This window comes from Chlorocebus sabaeus, chromosome 17 (assembly GCF_047675955.1).
Source record: "Chlorocebus sabaeus isolate Y175 chromosome 17, mChlSab1.0.hap1, whole genome shotgun sequence".
In the NCBI taxonomy this organism is placed as follows: Eukaryota; Metazoa; Chordata; class Mammalia; order Primates; family Cercopithecidae; genus Chlorocebus; species Chlorocebus sabaeus.
The window spans coordinates 58,148,785-58,168,902 of NC_132920.1; the positions used below are offsets into that span (position 1 = coordinate 58,148,785).

The 20,118-nt window shown below is 37.2% G+C and overlaps 1 protein-coding gene across 2 annotated transcripts in view; it reads left to right on the forward strand.

Annotated features, from left to right (window-relative positions):
- The first annotated feature begins 871 nt into the window (after window positions 1-871).
- HCRTR2 (hypocretin receptor 2) overlaps window positions 872-20,118 on the forward strand; it is a 118,668-nt gene continuing 99,421 nt past the window's right edge. The window contains exon 1 of one of the 2 annotated variants that reach the window (XM_008013672.3): window positions 872-1,167. In XM_008013672.3, coding sequence (XP_008011863.1) covers window positions 945-1,167 — 223 coding nt within the window. In that variant the 5' untranslated portion in view covers window positions 872-944. The remainder of the gene's footprint in view (window positions 1,168-20,118) is intronic. The other variant, XM_037987149.2, reaches the window with a different exon arrangement.

Sequence of the window (20,118 nt, forward strand, 5' to 3'; positions counted from 1 at the left end):
ATCGTTTAGTATATTGGTGGTCTGTCTTGCTTGACAACATTAACTATGATCATATTTATGACCTTTGGCGTCCTTCAAGAATTTGTTGCTGTATTTCATATGACACTTAACTATTGCAAATACAAATTTCAGCTAAATAGACCCTTCAATTTAAAAACAGTCTCATTCTCCAATTTTAAGGAGAAAGTGAAGACGGAGATGCCTTAAAGACTCAGCAAGTGCTAAATTGGCAAATGTCAAATGTTAAAATAAGTTTATATTAAATGTTAAAGTATTTGCCTGGAATGACTTTTCCATTGTCCTGCTTGAGAAACACAGAGGTGCCTCCTTATTACTTTTATATTTGCTTTACAAAGACAAATGTATCAGCATGCTCTGTATTAACTGTATGTTACATTTTTGTCATATCCACACAGACTGATGCACGTCTGTGCATGGTTTATAATAAGTGCACGTAAAAATAGAGAAAATAAGTAGAAAAAGAGAGAGAGATTTAACTCCCCCCCACCAAAAAAAGGCAGATTACATTACTTTTCATTACTTTTTTTTTTTTTTTTTTTCCTTCAGCTTCAGCTCTCCCTCAGCGCAGGAGGCGGCTGTGGGCTGCGGACTGAGTGCTGGAATGAGGAGTAATTGAGCTTCAGCTGAGCCGGAGGTAGCTTTCTCCTCCCGGTGTCATTGCTGCAGCCTCCAGTGCCGGGTCCCTAGTTTCTCAGCTGCCTCTCTTCCCGGTGCAACATCGCCTGTAAAGACAGCAAAGCCGCCGCAGAAGTTGCCCGGCAGAAGGCTCCGGAGGCATTGGCTCAGTAACTTTTCACGTCATTTTCTGCTCGGGAGCCCCTTCTCGCCTCTCCGCGCAGCCTTTCCCACCGCAAATCACCAGTGCTCATGGGGCAGGCAGAGAGGAGCTTGCAGCATTGAGCGGAACCGGACTCGAGCCCGTGATGTCCGGCACCAAATTGGAGGACTCCCCCCCTTGTTGCAACTCGTCATCTGCTTCGGAGCTGAATGAAACTCAAGAGCCCTTTTTAAACCCCACTGACTATGACGATGAGGAATTCCTGCGGTACCTGTGGAGGGAATACCTGCACCCGAAAGAATATGAGTGGGTCCTGATCGCCGGGTACATCATCGTGTTCGTCGTGGCTCTCATTGGGAACGTCCTGGGTGAGTCTCCTCCGGGGCAGCCCTCCCAGGGGCCATCACCCCCCACTCCGCCCCGAGCTGCGAAGGCTCTAAAGAGACCCCTCCCTCCCCGTGGGAAGCAAACAAAGAGGTCGCTGCTCTCGGATAGGGTTTTCTAATAAAATAATAATAATAATAATAAAAAGTTTTCTGATTTTCCGAACCAGGACCGAGCCCTGGAAAGGTTATTCCCTGTTGTGCAGGAATAACAGGGAAACCGCGTTTCTTTTTCGAGCACCTAGATTACAAGCGCAGGGAAGGGGCCGCGGCAGGGATCTCCAGGTGGATTTTGTTGAGTGTGTGTGTGTGTGTGTGGGTGGGGGAGTCAGTCATCCCTTTGTGTAACGTGGCTGGGTGTTTCGGCGGGGGGGTTGGGAAGAGGCAGAGCTTGCAGAATGCAAAGCTACATCCCTAAGGAGCAAGCTCTCTTTGACTGTGGAAGTCACAAAGCATTTGTGAGCTAGGTGGCATTGCCCTTTGGCGAGGAGGTTTAGTCTCCAGTCAAGAGGTGGTTATGAACCAGCAGGGAGTAGAGACAGAGGCAAAGCAGGGAAGTGCACTCACTCATAGAAGCTGAATTAAACAGGAACCGTGCCTGGAACAAGAAGAAGGAGGGGCATCGGAGAAAAGTACCACAGAGATCTCAATCATCCATCCATCCATTCATTCATGCATCCACTCAGCCAAGTATTTTTTTTTTTTTTTTTTTTTTTTAGTCTCCTTGTTGCCAGGCTCAGGAATTATTCATGTCAACTGTTTGTTGTTGTTGTTGTTTTGTTTTGTTTTCCCCAAAGATGAGACTAAGCTTAATGCTAGGCTATTTGTCCCTGTCTAGGTCTGTATGCAAGCACAGGTTTCCTCGACCCCCACTCCCCTCCCCCTAAACAATTTCTGAGGGTTGGGGAGGGGGTGAGATGGCAACATGGTGAGTGCGATGATGAAATGTATTAGGGCAGCTGGGGAATCTTCCTCCAGAAAAGGGGCTTTGGAAGGGAGGGATAACTTGAAATAAATTGTGAATGGAAGGAGAGTGTACCCTGATGAATGAGGAGTAGAAGGCTGGGAGACTTTTCACATGCAGAGGGCAGTGTGGAGGAAGTCTCTGCTGAAAATGACAGGAGATGGAGGAGGCTAGGAGTTGCTCTTGATTTTCAATGATAAAAGGGGAAATAGGTGAGTGAGGTGAGATAGGCTGGGAGGCTTTGCAGTCAAAAGCAAGAAACTTGTAGCTGCAATGGAAACTGACAAGGAAATTGTCAGACTTTCAGCACTAACCTGATTTTTACCTTCTCTACCAAGTGTGTTGGTCTGGGTAGAAATCATCCCAAGTAGTCTCTCACCAACTCAGCAGGCAGAATAGATGATAGTATGTGAATGAGAGAAGTTCTCCAGAGAGTTGGTAGAATGTTATCTGAGGAGACAAGAAACCTCTGAGAACTTTAGTACATTTTAAGATATTATTTTTAGACTGTTTTCCTTTGGTTGATTTAAAAGTAAAAGGAAATCTTTTTGATATACTAACAAAATGAAACAAAAATGGAAATACACATGATTAGGACTCTTGTTATAAGCATAATTCTGTTGATAATAATCCCAATCTTGCTTTCCTTCTTCTTGTTATCCATCCTTAGGATTATATCTCTTAAGATACATGGCTACCAGCATAGCAACATTTTACTGCATTATACCAACACTTATTGATAAGTGAATAATCAAAATTGAACATATTTTGAGTACCTACTGTGTACCAGGTCCCTTCACGTACATTCTCTCCCTTAAACATCAAAATCACCCACATTAACCAGAAGAAGAAACAAGACTTAGAGAAATAAAATGACATATTAAGGGACATAATTTAGATTCAGTTCCATTTTTCTCTGACCTCAGATCCAGAATTCTCCATTGTTATTCCACTCTAGAGCTAGAAAGCATATAGAGAATAGATTCTCTGCTCCTGACTGTCTGCAAGCTTATTGGATGTGTTCCTGTTCTCCCCTGCATCAATGTCCACTGCCAATAAAGTACAATGAGGGATTAATGGCACTGTCATTCTCTTCACCAAAAACCTGTCCAGAGAAGCAGTAATTTTTTTATGAATAGCTAGGAATAGTAACTATTTGCCTGCCTTATTTCAATTTTAGGCTGCATCTTTGTGGTAAAATGTGCTCTTCTTTGCTGTTATTGCATTTTTACCTTGCACAGACCTTGTAATGAATAGTCTCCATATCCTAATTGCATAGTTCAGGGATACATGTTTGCTAGCCTGAGGAGTTTGTTTCAGGAATGAAACACCTCTACAGTAAGGCTACTTGTTTCATAACGTCAAGGAAGATAGCACTATCCACAGCCCCAAGTGCTGAAATGGCCAATTCCATTCAGCCTAAAAAGAAAGATTTACTCAAAGCACTCAGCTGTCAAGAAACTGACAGCTATTTTCCTCAGGACTGAATAACACTGAAATCCTCTCTGGTTGAACTGAAATGCATTATTTTCTGACATACTGCCTGAAAGTTGATGAGGTTTAGGTTTGACATTTAAACAAATGAGTAGTGTTGTTACTCACAGACAACTTCCTGCTCTTTGATGTCACTGTCAAATTTGCAAAATGAATTAGACTGAGAATTGCTTTTTTGCCCCTCTGGTGTAAGTAATTTTACACATAGAGTGGTAGGACAGGACGTCACATGATTTATGCAAAATAAAGAAGCAATATTAAGTATGAAGGTAAAATACCACAGTGTAGGCAGCAGATGTAATCACTGAGCCTTCAGGTCCAGTCACCATTTGTACTTTCATATAACTAACTACTTGGAAAATCTCAACCTTTATGGGCTTACAAATATAATGCCATCGGTTAGAAGTCATCTTCCCCACAATGTCCTTTTGTGCAGTGATGTAATAGGATATGCTATGAGTAGCATGACAAAGTCATGATTGTCCTCATCTCTTTTTCTTCTCCCTATAGTCCCTCTCTATCATTATGCCACCTCTCCACTCTCATATACTCCTTCCAGAGATGGAAAGCAGTTTCCTGGGGGAGTAAAGTTTTAAATGGAATTTTATGAGTATTTACATTCAATGAAAAGCTGCAAGCATGTTTATTGTGAAATTTTAAGTTCTATGAAAGGAGCATAGGGTAAGGTTCTCTTTGGAAGGAGTATCTTTTCAGTATCTTCAAAATAATGCCACCTATAATCTATTCCTAACTATGTCTTCTACTACAGCTAAGTACATGTATCAACTTATTCAATTGGTATATTTTGAGCATTATCATTTTTTAAAATTAGTGTGTATATCAGAGGAGCTATTGGGAAAATGTAAAGAAATGTGATTTATGTTAATTTTTACTCCTGCTTCCTTGAGTGACAATTGTAGGGAGAAATGTGTTCTAGTCAGTTTAAACATTAAGTATCTAGGAAAAATGATCAATTTTCTGCCTTTCATATCTGCATTCAAAGATAGCATGTTTCACCTGGTATGCTTCCATCATATTTGTTGTTGTCTCCATATGGAAAATGGGAAAATGTAATAAATGTCGACATCAGTCTAGCTATGCTTCTTGCTTCTTGTGCGCCATTAGCAAGTTATTGAACTATCCAAGTCAATTTTTTTATAATTGCAAATTAAGATCAATAATGCCTGCATTGTAGAAATAGTATCAGGATATAATGTACACATACCCTCTATAAAGACATATAAAGGGACACAGGCACATATTTATTTTTCTTGACACATAAACACTAATTAATGTCAATTTTTATCCCTTAATTTTCATGACTGAACTTTTTGTGATGTGGTGTATAGCCAGCTTCTGCCTTCATGGCCAGTCTGTATCTCTGTAGCTCTTTATGGCCTCTGCCCCAGCCTTTTCCTTAATTGCATATTTTCCTAAAAGGGGTGAATAAAATGGTGTTGGCACACATTACTCTCCTTTTCTACACTAGCTCCACCCACCCATCTCCTTACTTAACATTGCCTTTTTGCCTTTAAATGAAAGCCATTCCTAACTATTGGAATAGTTTGCTTTCTCTCTCAACTTAAATTTGCGTGTGCTGGGTCCCATTCCTTTAGAGTTTTTGAGTTGTTAATAGGCTGGTCTATCACTACTAATGTTTTAAATAACACACACATTGGTAATATGTTGATTTAACTCATATAGTGTTAAAATACATTGTGAAGTATTCATAGTTGAAATACATCATCCATTAAGTAATTTACCCAATAACAGTTTACCCAAGTTAGCTGTGTGGAATGGGGAAATACTTGTAATAGGGTTGCTTCCTACAGAGTTAGTCTTGTGTCAGATATGTAAGTGGTAGAATTGCAAGTTCATGTTACTCCTAAGCCTAGAGACATTTATTTTCTGCTTCTCCTAATGCCCATTTTAGTTTCATGGGTGTTTGTAAACCCATCCTTTTCTACACAGAAGCAAAAAGGGGTTACTTCTAACCCCTTTTTAGATGTGGAAATAATACATCACTCATCTCAGCCAAGACTCAATAGAATCATGAATAGTGACTGTAAAAGGTAATATTAACTACTAAGCTTTAAAACTATGGTGCATTTTAGTTTTAAAATGCAAAAATGCTTATCTGAATAAGAATTAAACTGATGCCTCTGCATTTTTGCTAAAATCATAACTGTTTAGTCTTACTTAGTAAAATAAATTATATCTTTGACTTAAACAAAGTCCCAATGATAACTTTTAAGATGGCTATTTCATAGGCAACAGGAACATTTATCATGGACAGACAATAATGAGAGCACCATGTGCAAATGATAACTTATGTAATGAGTTATTTCTGTATTTGAAAAAATATATTTGAAAATGGGATAATTTAAAAATACCAATTTTCAAGAGACCAAATCTGAAACTCAAATATAAACACAGTGCTCCAGTGTTTAGAAAACTGTCTTGATTTTAGTAGTGCTTACATACTAAATTGTATCATATGTTTTCACATTAATTTTCCTTATTTTGTATTTTAGATTGTATTTGAAAATTTTCATGTACTGCAGCTATGTTAGCATCCCAAAGTCTCCATATTCTCACTCAGCTACGAAACATCCACTGCTGATGTTATTTAACTAGTGAAAGAAGATCCTTCCATGTTTCTTCTTATAGCATTCTGACATCTTCTACACCCTAAGGAATGCTGGTTTATTAAGTAATGGTTCACTGGTATGCTTCAGTCAATGACATGTGATTGGTGAAACTGAGAGCATTCGTCTTCAGTTCCTTGTCTCCCTGCAAAGGAAATTTTTGAATATTTATTGGGTACTATATGCCAGCTCCTATATGTCAGGCTCCACTTACATATACTCCATCGATGCCTTATAACAAACTTATAATGAGGAGATTCACAGGTTTTACAAATAAGAAAAATGAATTTCAAAGAGCAATGTCAACTTACTCAAAAGTTTAGTCAGGCAGTAAATAGCAGCACTAGATTTCAAACATGGATTTAACAAATTCCATGGTCCATGCTTGTTCCATTACTTCATCCTGCCTCTTTCTGTAGCTTCTAACCCTGACTGGAGAAGCATAGGAAGAAAGAGGAAGGAAGAGATACTTAGATGTGCCCTCTAGACAATTTACAGAGTTGTTTGGGCATGTTGCCATGCTATTTTTCTGATACACTACAGTTCTTCAGCTCTGAGGATGAGCTCATTTGATAAGCTAATCAAGGTCAGGCTAGGGTTACTTTACCAGAGAAAATTTCAAGGTAAAATACGTCCTGCCAAAAATGCTTTTACCTGTTCAGGGGGGTGACTCACTGGAAAAAAATGTTAGATAATTGTGGCCAAGGATTATTTTGTTATTGAAAGTGCTACCTTTAGATTCAATTTGAGCCTGAGGACCTAAACACTTAAAACTTCACATATTCTAAAGATATTTGTTTGTTTTTCTTTTTGTCATGTATTGTCAAAGAAATAATTAGTATTTATATAAACAAATCATGTTGCTATTGCTATTGATTTTATTAAATAGGTCAACTTTTTTTTTTTTTTTTTTTTTTAATTGAGATAGAGTCTTCCTCTGTCACCTAGACTGGGGTGCAGTGGCACAATCTGATCTCACTGCTGCCTCCACCTCCTGGCTTCAAGCTATTTTCCTGCCTCCCCAGTAGCTAGGATTACAGGCACATGCCACCGTGCCCAGCTATTGTTTCTTGTTTGTTTGTTTGTTTGTTTGTATTTTTAGTAGAGATGGGTTTCACCATCTTGGCTGGGCTGATCTTGAACTCCTGACCTTGTTATCCACCCACCTCAGCCTCCCAAAATGCTGGGATTACAGGCATAAGCCACTGTGCCTGACCTGAATAGGTCAATTTTTATATCACCAGATAGTGTGCCTGGAACAGAATAATGTTATATATGTATGAAGAATCATTACCTATTACATCAAACATGAAATGACCTTTAGATACTGACTCTGAAACAGTTTGAGATGCTATTGGATGAAACACATGACACATACGACCAGTCTTTTGAATTGCTGACTCTGAGGATAAAATTTTTTCATTTCACCTTTGTTCACAATGAGAAGTGATCTCTTAACCAAGTAAATGAATTAAATTGATATTTAAAATAACATTAAATTTCTTGCCAGAAAAACTGTTCTTTCATAAACAGAAAACAAATTGTTCAAAATAAATTAATATATATTTCTAAAAAATGTTTAGAGATTATTATTATCAGGCCTTTACAAGTAATTTGCCTTCAATATTAAACACATGGGAACAATGTTTAATATTTATATAGTATTTTACTCTTCAGAGGATATTTTTCAATATTCTATCTCAGTTATTCTTCACAACAACATGATGAGGCAGGTCTTTTTTAATGAAAAAACTCAAGTGCGTAAAGTGATTTAAAATTACTGTGGAAGAAAAGCATGGACACACAGAAAAACGAAGTGGTTGTGTGTCAACTTGGGAAAAGCTTGCAAATTTCTTGGATTTCAGGAGGCCAGGATAAGGCATGTAATTACCTTTTACTGGTCGTCAGTTATCCTGTCTTTGATACATGATTTTGTCAAAACTCTGAGGAAAAATTCACATTAATACGCTTCATAAACTTGTTAAACATAAAATAATAATTTTGATGTTTTCATTCACAATAAGAGTGTATTCTTACAAGTCCTCAAGTACCCAAAATTCTTTCAGTTATCACAGTCTTTTTCAGTAAACAGAAATCCATGTGGACAGTTACTGTTCTGAATAGTAGCAAAGAAACCCTGAATTTTCATTGGCGTAGTATCACGAAAGTTTATTTCTTGCTCAATTAACATCTAAGGTGGGTTGGAGAGTCTGTTTCATCCAAAGAGTTATGGTTCAGGCAGCCTCCACATTTTGCACACCATCCCAAAAAGGTGGACTCTGTGGTAATCAGTTTCCAATATGGCTTCCAATGACCATCCCCTAACCCTGGTAGTCACACCTGGTAGTCACACCATCTTCCTGGTAGTCACACCTCGTGTAGTCCCTTTCCATATTATGCCAGAATTGGTCTGGGTGACCAACAGCTTATAGCAGCATTGAAACGATGTTACTTTCAAGATTACATAACAAGAGCTTACAGCTTCTGGCTCAAGAACCCACTTTCTCTCTAGCTCTTGGATTTCTTCTTCTGGAGGAAGTAAGCTGCCTTGTGGTGAGCAGCTGTTGGCTGGAGTTAAAATCTCCAGCCAGCAGCCAGAGAGGAAATACGGTCTGTTAACAACCTCATGTGTGAGCTTCGAAGCAAATCCTTCAGACAAGGTTGAGTCTTGAGATGACTATAACAGTCACTACCCCAACTCACCCTCAGCTTCACTGCAACTTAGTAACAGACACTGAGGCAGAACTATTCAGCTAAGCTTCTTGCAGATTCCTGACCATTCAGAAGCTGTGTCATAATAAATTTTTGTTGTTTGACTTCAGTTTCGGTATAAGTTGTTGCACAGCCTCTAAAGTTGTGAACTAGAAGTATACTGACTCTTAACTACCTTTGCCAAAAAATAACACTTGCCAGTCATGCTCATACTCATTTGGCCCAAATCAATCATATTGTATTAACCTAACTACAAAGGGGATTGGGAGATGGTGATGTCTCTGTCACAGAATCTATATAATAGTGAAAAGTATTTTTAACTCGCATAGACTCAGAACATGAGAATTTGGAGGAATTCAATACTTAATGGCATACCACTAAGATAAGCTGGTAGATATATCATTCTAATTTGGGTCTCTGACAATAGAGGTAATTGATAGTATTAAGAGACTGTGTGCCAATTATTGTGCTAGGATGGAGGGTACAAAGGTAATAGAATCCAAGGAACCTGCACTGTTTTTGAAAGACAGACATATAAACACATACTTTCAAAATAATGAGGTAAGTGTTACTATGACAGATGGTTGCACAGAATGTAGTGGAAGTATTTGAGAAGGACACTTAGCTTCACTGGGGGATTAGAGAGAGAGATACAGGAGGAGATGACACCTAAACTGAGTTTTAATAGATGAATTCAAGTTACCCAGGTGAAGAAAATTGGGTAAGGATGTTCTAAGCAGAGGAAACAACATAAGCAAAATCAAAGAGGCATGAAATAGAATGAGCTATGAAGAAAGTGTGAGGCAATTGGGTAACTCCAGTGTAAGTGCAGATGAGGAGAGTCTGGAAATGAGGCTGAAGCAGTAGATAAGGATTGGCTATAAAAGACCTGGTGCACAATTCGTAAGATCTAGGCTTTGACATTGTTGTTTGGGGGAGCCATTAAAGGATTTTAAATTACAGTGCCATCATTGGTTTGCATATTCCATGAGAGCATTTTGAGGAAAATGCAGAGCATAAATACAAAAGGGGAAAGACCAGTGAAGGTTTTCACACTGGGGTTTGCATCCTGTTTTGGCAATAAGCTTCTTTTAACAAAAACAAACAAACTGACAATAAAGAACATAATCCAAATTCTCCAGATAATTACTTCCAGGAGACTTTCTACTGCTGCATACAAAACAAAGAAAGAAAAAAATAAAGTAAGAAAATGAAGGAAAACTAAGGAAAGAAGAGAAAGAAAGAATACATATTAGAAAAATTGTTGCTGTTTTTGTTTTGTTGAATATTTAAATTTGAGAAGCAATTTTTCTTTTTCTTTTTACTTTTTTATTTTTTTTTGAGACAAAGTCTCTCTCTGTCACCCAGGCTGGAGTGCAGTGGCACCATTTCAGTTCACTGCAACCTCTGCCTTCCAGGTCCCGGTGGTTGTCTTGCCTCAGACTCCCCAGTAGCTGGGACTTCAGATATGCACCATCACGCGCAGCTAATTTTTTGTATTTTTAGTAGAGATGGGATTTCCTCGTGTAGCTCAGGCTGGTCTTGAACTCCTGAGCTCAGGCAGTCCTCCCACCTTGACCTCACAAAGTGTTAGGATTACAGACGTGAGCCACTGTGCCAAGTCGCAAGTTTTCTTTATGATGTTTTAATGATATATTTCCTAGAACATGTATGTATGAACCTTGCATGCCATAGTTCCATTAATACTTTCCAATATTCTACATGGTTTTTTTACTAAAATCATTCTTATGAGTAGTTACTGACTGGGGCTTCAATGCATCACTGTACTCCTAGCCATCTCTTATTTTAGCTTCTACATCACATTTTGGCCTCACGCTGAAACTCAAAAGATTAAAAACTTGAGGTCTAATAAACAATTTTCACATTTTCCAACTAAATCCCTACTTCTTTCTAAATTTTCTACAACTTTCTCAGCATTCTCACTTGCAATTTTGTTTTAAATGGCATGTATTTCATTCAAATAATCAATGAAGATGCTACATGGACCTCAGGTCAGCCCTTAGGGAATTTCCGTGAACATTTCCCTACAGGTTGGCATGGTAACACACTTCACAATTTCTAAATCTGTGGATTGTTTAGAAGCTTTTATTTGCTGTTCCTAGTTCACAATGGAAATACAGCAATGATTAAAAATTGAAATATCCTTTTGTAGGTTCTTAGCTTTTATTCCTACTCAGTGACTCTAAAATGCATTTATAAGGCACATGGTTTGTAACCATGTGAGGCCTTGATTTTATCACTGCATTGCTAGAAATGGGGTCAGAAAACCACTGGCTTTAATAATTTAATTCATCAATTTGGAATGAATTTGATGAGTCAACCACTTTGGTAGAGAACCATATTGCTCATAAATACTGTTTTGAAGACAATTTGTCTTTCTTAAAATGTGAAGATTGTGCTAATCTTTCTGGGCAGGGGTATGGAGGTATGATTAAATGCTTAAGAAACCATTTTGTTATTATACTAGACTGAATCAACTTTTCCTTACTAAAAATAGATAAAAACTTAACATCCTCAATCATAATACTTTATACAAAAGTTTCTCAATTTTATATAGACTGAAGATAAAAATACATTAACAAATCTTACCAAAGCTGGTTCAGGAAAATCACTTCGTAATTATTGAGACATTTGTATGTTTGGGCTTGATTTATACTTTGGACACAGGGAAACCTAAAGAGACCTTGTTCTTTGAAATCATCAGAAATGGTGATGGTGACTCAGACATTCCTGAAAATCAGTAAGATTACCCTAGTTTATAGATGGATGTGTTATTTTTTCCCCCCAGGCATAATGATCTTTGTAACTTGTCACTGACAAGAAGCCAAACCATCTTAGAGATAAAGGGGAAAATAAAAATTTAAGAACTTAAAAACACATAAATAAAAACATGTGCATACCTCACACATGTGTACACAGTTTGGGGACTGGATGATATGAATAATATAATTAATACACCCTAATTTTTCATGCAGGATTAAGAAAGTATCTTCCAAACATTAAAAATTCTAAAAACTGGATATAAGGCCTTGAGTTTCCCAAATTCAAGATGTATTTTCAACTATCCCCTGAGTAAATGAACTACAACCTTTACAGAAGTAAAAATGATAAATACACTAAATGACGAGTAAGTCCTTGAATTAACAGCCATGCAAGAAGGAGTATCCCTTGGATGACTCATCACTTAGCGTGATTCCTTTTCCTTGAACAGACAATATTCGTTGACAATATTTCTTTGAACAGAATACAATGTTTCCCTAAACAATATATGCCTGCTCTAGAGTTTTCACAATTTCTGATCCTCCTATGGCTGGCTCCTGCTCAGCTCACACCACATTTTCATGGAAGTCCTCTTAGAATGCCAGCTTTGAATCACTACTCCCTCATGTGCTGTGTGTGATAGCATCCCATTTTAGTTTTGTCATAGAATTGATTACCATTTGAAATTGAATTGTTAATTTATTGTTCATTTTTCTGTTGTCTCCCTTAAGTAAAATGTAAGCTGCATGAGAATAGTTTCATTATTTTTCTTGTTTGCCGATGTATCCTCAGTGCCGAGAACAGGTTCAGGAATATAGAATTTTTAGTTAGCAAATGTATTAAAGTGTAAGACTTCCAGCAGGAGGAATCTTTTAGATATAAGTACATTTTTTAAATTAAGCATTGCAGGCTTTAAATTTCTTCTATATAAATATTTAAAATAAAACTTCAATAATTTGAATTGTTTGTGATTATTTTGTTTTATATCTTAAGTAACTTATACATCAACTATTTTATAGTTATTCTAGTAATGATTATGAAAGACCATTCGAAAATCTTTCCCCAGCACTGAGATCTCCTTGACATTACTAAGTGATTTATACCATGAAATTATATTGCTCTTCTCAAGAAAAGCAAAATGAAATTTACAAACTTTGGCAGCTTTTTGTTCTTTTGTTTTCAAGTCAGATACACCAAGATTTCTTTAAATGACATGTTATATTTCTGCAATAACCAAGAAGAACATGTAATGTGCAAAACTCTTACTTAAACTCTTTTTGTTTCAAAATAATTCTTGGTTGTTTTTATAAAAGTCCAAGCAAATACTTAATGATCTGTGTCCCAAATGAGGTGAAACAGCTGTGACAGAATGTTACTATTGCTCTGTACTTTCTATAATACAAAGGGACAGACATATCCCCACCTGAGCCTAGGATGTTTCAGGCATGCTCATAGAGCCTAAACTTAACGAATCCTCTGTCACTCTCTTCCATTGCCAGTGACTTGTGCCAATTCTGGGGTTCTGGACTGTGCAAACAATTGAAAAAATAATCACACTTTCAGGTGGTGCAGAAAACCAATGTTGATAGTAGATGCATAGTTCTAGACATTTTATGTAATAGAGAATAAGAGAAACACCAACCCTGTCTTCTGCTTTCAAACTCCTAAGATGTTCATCATTATAAATTTAAAAAAAAAAAGTGTAACCTCACCCACAGAAAGAAGATATTGGGGCCAGGCATGGTGGCTCATGCCTGTAATCCCAGTGCTTTGGGATGCTGAGGCGGGTGGATCACAAGGTCAAGAGATCGAGACCATCCTGGCCAACATGGTGAAACCCCATCTCTACTTAAAAAAAGAAAAAAAAAATTAGCTGGTCTTGGTGGCAGGCGCCTGCAGTCCCAGGTACTCAGGAGGCTGAGGCAGGAGAATCGCTTGAACCTGGGAGACGGAGGTTTCAGTGAGCCGAGATGAAGCCACTGCACTCCAACCTGGTGACAGAGTGAGACTCCGTCTCAAAAAAACAAAAACAAAAAAACAAAAAAAAAGAAAAGAAAAGAAAGAAGATACTGGTAATTCTAGCAGATCCTAGAACAATTGAACCAAACTTATTAATACGTATTATTATTGAAAATCAGTAATGAATAATATTTACAGAACAGGGTATTTGGAGTTGTTACATTTCCCTTATTACATAACTTTTCAACAAAAGTGTTTGTCATACCCTGTTTTAGTTAATCCTACAACAACTAGTGTGTGATAGGGCTATTCTTTGCTCTTTTTTTTTTTTTTTTTTTTTTTTTTTTACAGGTAGTGACATTCAGTATTAGAGAGCTGCTATTGTGTTAGTTGTCTGAATACCTTTACACATTATCAACTGGCCTTTTTCCATACCTGAGTTGAGAGTAAATGCTGTCACCCAGGCTGGAGTGCAGTGGCGCAATCCCAGCTCAGTGCAAGCTCCGCCTCCCAGGTTCATGCCATTCTCCCACCTAAGCCTCCCGAGTAGCTGGAACTACAGGCACCCGCCACCACGCCCAGCTAATTTTTTGTAATTTTAGTAGAGATGGGGTTTCACCATGTTAGCCAGGATGGTCTCGATCTCCTGACCTTGTGATCCACCCACCTCGGCCTCCCAAAGTGCTGGGATTACAGGCATGAGCCACCACGCTCAGCTAATTTTTTATATTTTTAGTAGAGATGGGGTTTCACCATGTTAGCCAGGATGGTCTCGATCTCCTGTCCTCGTGATCCACCTGCCTCGGCCTCCCAAAGTGCTGGGATTACAGGGGTGAGCCACCGCATCCGGCCATAAATGCAGTCTTGTGTTCCCCACTTCCATTCCTCCTTTGACAGTACAGCTATGCTAGTCTGCGTAGCAAATTGAAAAAATATGACCTTTGGGATTTAAACAAAACACAGGGTCATACACATTTTCTGGTAAACTTAACCAAAGGGTTAACCAAAGGGTAAACTTAACCAAAGGATTCCATAACTAATCACCAATGTCTCAGTGATCTATAACTCCTTGTAGGTACCTGATTAGAGGTACTAGAAAGAAAGAGGAGCGAGGAATACAAGAGCAAGATTCAAGCCACACATAGATTTCATCTCTTTGTAAACAGGAGTTCAGAAGACTGCTCTGAATGCTGAGTTAGCATCATCAATAATAGAAATATTTGCAGATTGTTGATTTGAAGTCATGCAAACATATCTTTTTCATCCAAGTGGAGGCAAAAGCAACAAAGAGCACCAGAGGGCTAAATCCAACTGTGGCAGCAAAAGGTACACAGAAAAATAAAGCATCCTGAACCAACACACTGACTTTCTAGGGCTTATCTAATTTGGAGCTATTTCCTTTTCTTATTTCATTCAGCAAGTATTTATTGAACACCCACGATGTGTAATCTGTTCTATTACATTCTGTGGAGGAAATACAGAAGTGAATGAAGCATGGTTCTTACCTACAAGGAATTTCTAATCTTGTGAGGGAGACTAACATGTAAACAATAAACTATAGTATGAGGATTACTGAAGAGGCATATACTAAGTCTCAGAACATTGAAATATAAGAGTTGGGTTTGACATGGGGAAAGAAATACCTTCTTTGCTGAGGAGGTAGCATTTTGAGGTGTTGTTGATATGTGAATACGATTTTGAAAAGTTCCACAGAATGAGAAATTTCACCTACGTTGGTGAAGTAGTAAGATTAAATGCATGATAGCTTGAAGACACAAAAATAATTATTTATAAACCATTCCAAAAATCATTCAGGGAATTCCAATAATACATAGGTTTTTAAACACATTTCTCAGTAATTTTGGGTAATAAGGTCTTAATCTCCTCTACTGCTTTCAATTGTTTTCGTGGCTTGCTTTATTTTGTGAGTATCTGGCCCAGTCTTGTCTGTGGTGTATTATGGTGGATTACATTAAACATGTTTTGCAATCCCTGGAGTGATTTTAAAATGACTGTTGTGTTATATCAGAGTTCCCTAAAGGGAGATTAATTTGGGGCAATGGTAAGAATGGATTAAAGTTATGAGAGACCAGACACTGGGAAACCAGTTAGTCAAACAAGCCTGTTGAGACTCTTCAGGACAGTTGTTTTGAGAATAAAGTGAAGACAATGGGATAGAACATGAAAAAAAATGAAGCAAATATGAGAGATAGTCTGAAGATGGAAGTTGGCAACTCATCAAATGTGAGGAATTGATTGGAATAGAAAAGAACCTGCTGATTAACAGAGATGTTCAGCCAAAGAAAGTACAGTGGCTATCTTCAGCAAACTAACACAGGAACATTAAACACTGCGTGTTCTCACTTATAAGTGGAGCTGAACAATGAGAACACATGGACAGAGGGAGTGGAACAACACACACTGGGGCATGTTGTGGGCACTATGGGAGGGAGAGCATCAGGATAAATAGCTAATGCATGTGGGGCTTAATACCTAGGTGATGGGTTGATAGGTGTAGCAAACTACGATGGTACACATTTACCTATGTAACAAACCTGCACGTCCTGCTGATGTATCCCAAAATTTAAAATAAAATAAATTAAATTAAGAAAAGAAAATGAAAGTACAATGTTCTTACTCATTTCTTTTTCTTAAAATAGGAAATATATAATATATATCAACTGTATTGTGTAGAAGGGTCATGATGAATTGGACAAAGATATGTGGAGTTTGAATTGCTAGAGGAGTAGCCACGTGCAGTTGTCCAGCAGAAATTAGGGCTTGTTCCCCAACATGCTATTCACAATCAGCCTACTACTCTGAGGTATTTGCTTTTCTGTGTGGCTATGCAAGCAATATATACAGTTTATGTGAAAATGTTTTAGAAAATGTCTTCTGGAATAATTAAAAGCGTACAAGAGAATTTAAATCTCTTAATGTGGCAAGACCTTTTTGCCACAGTAAATAAATTTATTGATTCAAAAAATATTTATTGTGTGCCTATTGCAGCAAACAAAACAGACGAAGCTCCTTCTTGTAGGGAACTTACATTCTAGTGATATTTAGTATATATTTTCACAGTTGAACCAACAGCATTTGCTGACGGTTTGCCTTATGGGTATAAGAGAAAGAGAAGAGTCCACACTTTCATGTAGGTTGATGGGGGGGCCATTTACTGAGATATGGGGCCGTGGAGGAGGAGTATATTTGCAGCAGGGAAGGAGAAGACTCAAAAGTTTGGTTGAGCATATTAAGTTTGATATGGTATAGGTAAGTATATGGTGGCCATTAGAACATGAAGGTAAGAGTTCAGGTAAGGAGTCAGGTATGGTGAAAGAAATCTGATATTTATAACCAATATCATATTTTGTGTCTGTATCTTTTTATACATTCCCCATATAGAGCAAAGACTATAGAAGGAACTGGATAGTGAATAAGTGATTATACATAAATTCTTTTTTACAGGTTATTTTGCTCTTGGTTTTCTCCTGTGTGAATCATCACAGCTACATTTTTTAAAATGTTAGCAAGGATTACTTTGAATTATGTATTTAAACATCCAGAAAGCAAAAACAGGGGTATATGGTAAAAATTCTGATTTCAGAATGTATGCCTGACTTATCAAGTCAGAATTTCAGGGAGTGAAGACTCTGGAATCTACACTTTAAATAGAGCCTCAGTTTACCAAATAAGAGAATTCCTGCAACAGGGAAATGTAACCTCCTGTTATATTTGATGGAGGCCAATTGACAAACCAAGTAGTTTTTCATTTGACAAAAATTCTATTGTGTCAATGAAGAGCTATCAGAGGGGAGAAGATTAAAACACCTGCCTTGAAATGGAATTTGGCAAGAAAACAAGAAACAAACAAAAAGACCAGTAAGAGGAATTAGGGGCAATGAAGGAAGGAGCAAAGATGTGGGAACCCAGAAAGTTTTCTTAATAACAACTTTGAAGTTCTATTTGTAGTTATATTAAATTTAAAGTAGAGTTATTAGTGTGTATATTGGTGTAATTTATTATTGTATTAAGCCAGCAATATACTTTTAAACTTACACAACTTTGCAAAAAAGTACATCTCAGAAGTCTTGGCTACTAAGGTGAAGTCACTGCATAATAGAATCAGTAGTGTAAAATATTGTTCTATATTTTCTAGCTTATGATTTTCTATATAAAGTCAGTCTTTCAAGATTAAAATGAATCTCACTTCTTTTTACCGTGTGTCCTTTGAACTATTAAAATCTATACACATATTGCTATACATAGTAAATATAGTTAGTCAATTATGTCATGGAAACAATTGAAGGGTTGTTATAAATTTAAAGGTGTTTCACTATACAAAAACATTGTGAAATACTGGAGCTGATTTAGATCTAGTAGCTCTGATATACTAAATCATAAATGTCAGGAGTTATTGGTCACAAAATAAACACCAGAATTGTATGACAGTCTAAAAAAAAAAAAACTTCAGCAATAATATTGAAGATATGGAAGTACCAGAAAAATAAGGATTAAGACAATGAATACAAATCTCCTCCAAGGACTAGTCTACACTAAGATTTTAGAAATGCATTTTTTTTTCACAGAAATATCCTTAATCCTCTATAAAGAAACGAGAAGAAAACATAAGACTTTCGCAAGCTCCATCTAATCCACTGCAGACATATGGTTACCTATCTTTTCTTCAATATATTGGAGTTAGCAAATATTCTACCTTCAAAGAGTAGGTGTTACCAAAACATTGTGTGCAAGATTTCTAAGATTTGAAATGTATTTGCTATAGTAGGTTAAAGACGAGACATTTTCACTTTAAATTGCAATAATTCAGATTTAAAATATAAAATATGTAAGTCTAAATTTTTTTTCTATTCATTGCAAATATATCTTATATATATATAAAATCCTGTGTATACTCATATGAACTTTAGGGAAATATCAGAGGCATTAGTAATAGATAACTTGCATCTCTTTTACATTCAGTTCAAGCTACTCAAATTTTAATCTTCTGTTTTCATTCCAACAAAAATATTTAGGATCTATCTTGGCTTATGCTAAGAAAGTAATTATTGGCTGGGCATGGTGGCTCACATCTGTAATCCCAGTACTTTGGGAAGCTGAGGTAGACAGATTCCTTGAGCTCAGGAGTTCAAGACCATCCTGGGAAACATGGTGAGACCCTGTCTCTACACACACACACACACACACACACACACACACAAATTCGCTGGGCATGATTATATGCCTGTGATCCCAGATACTCGGGAGGCTGAGATGGGAAAATCATTTGAGCCCAGGAAGTCGAGGCTCTGGTGAGCTGTGATTCCACCATTGCAATGAAGCCTGGGTGACAAAGAGTCATTATCTTCAACACTGTGCATACGCACTTTTCTGCATCTAGATCCCAAATTATTGTTTTGTATTTACACAGAACATTGATCAGTAAGGTAAGTACTGATTGATAAAACATTTTAAACTCATTTTTCACTAAATTGAATGGCCTTCCTCTTTTGCATGCAGTCTCTAAGAATCATGTTAATCTACATACTCAATCTACATAAGAACTGGTTATATGCTGTAGTTGTTGCCATTTTTCTGCTAAATATTATCTTTAGCACTAAGCATGAGTATGAGGAAACAGTATCTGAGGTCAGATTTAAGAAATTAAGAAAATGTACTGGAGATCTTTTGGATAACGACTGCAAGGTCACAGGGACTGACTCCTTTGGAAGCTCAGGGATAACCATTTTCATGGCAACATCTTTCAGTCTAGAACTTGATGTTCTGCTGAGATCTAATCTAGGGGGTGTGCTACTATTAAATAGGCATATGCTAAATAAAAATAGTGAGAGAACATTCATTTATTCACTCATTCATTCCTTCATCAAACAAATATTGAACGTCTACTAATTGGCAAGCACTCCTCTGACATTAGAAGGAGCAAAGACAAGAATGATATTATCATTAACCTCAAGGACATGACAGCTTCATGGGAAGGACAGAAATGCAATATATTAAAGTAAAACACAGCGTAGTGCTTACTATCAAAGAGATATAAACAGAATACTGTGATCTAGAATCATTTATATAACATTTGCTTAATGAATGGGAAGGAAACTGTAACTTCAGGAGGCAGAGCATTAAGAAAGTGAATGACAGGAAGGGCAAAAGAAAAAGTAGATAGTGCTGCAGAGGCAGGGCATAAAGGAGCAAAACCTTTGCTACATTCAGTTTTTATTATTCACAGAATGACAAAGAAACAACAACAAACTTTGGATTTGAGGGTTTTTTGTTTTTCTTTTCTTTTCTTTTTTTTTCTCTCATTCCAAGTAGGAAACTTTGGGATTTATTTACCTTTTAGAAAATCAGAGTTTATGGGGG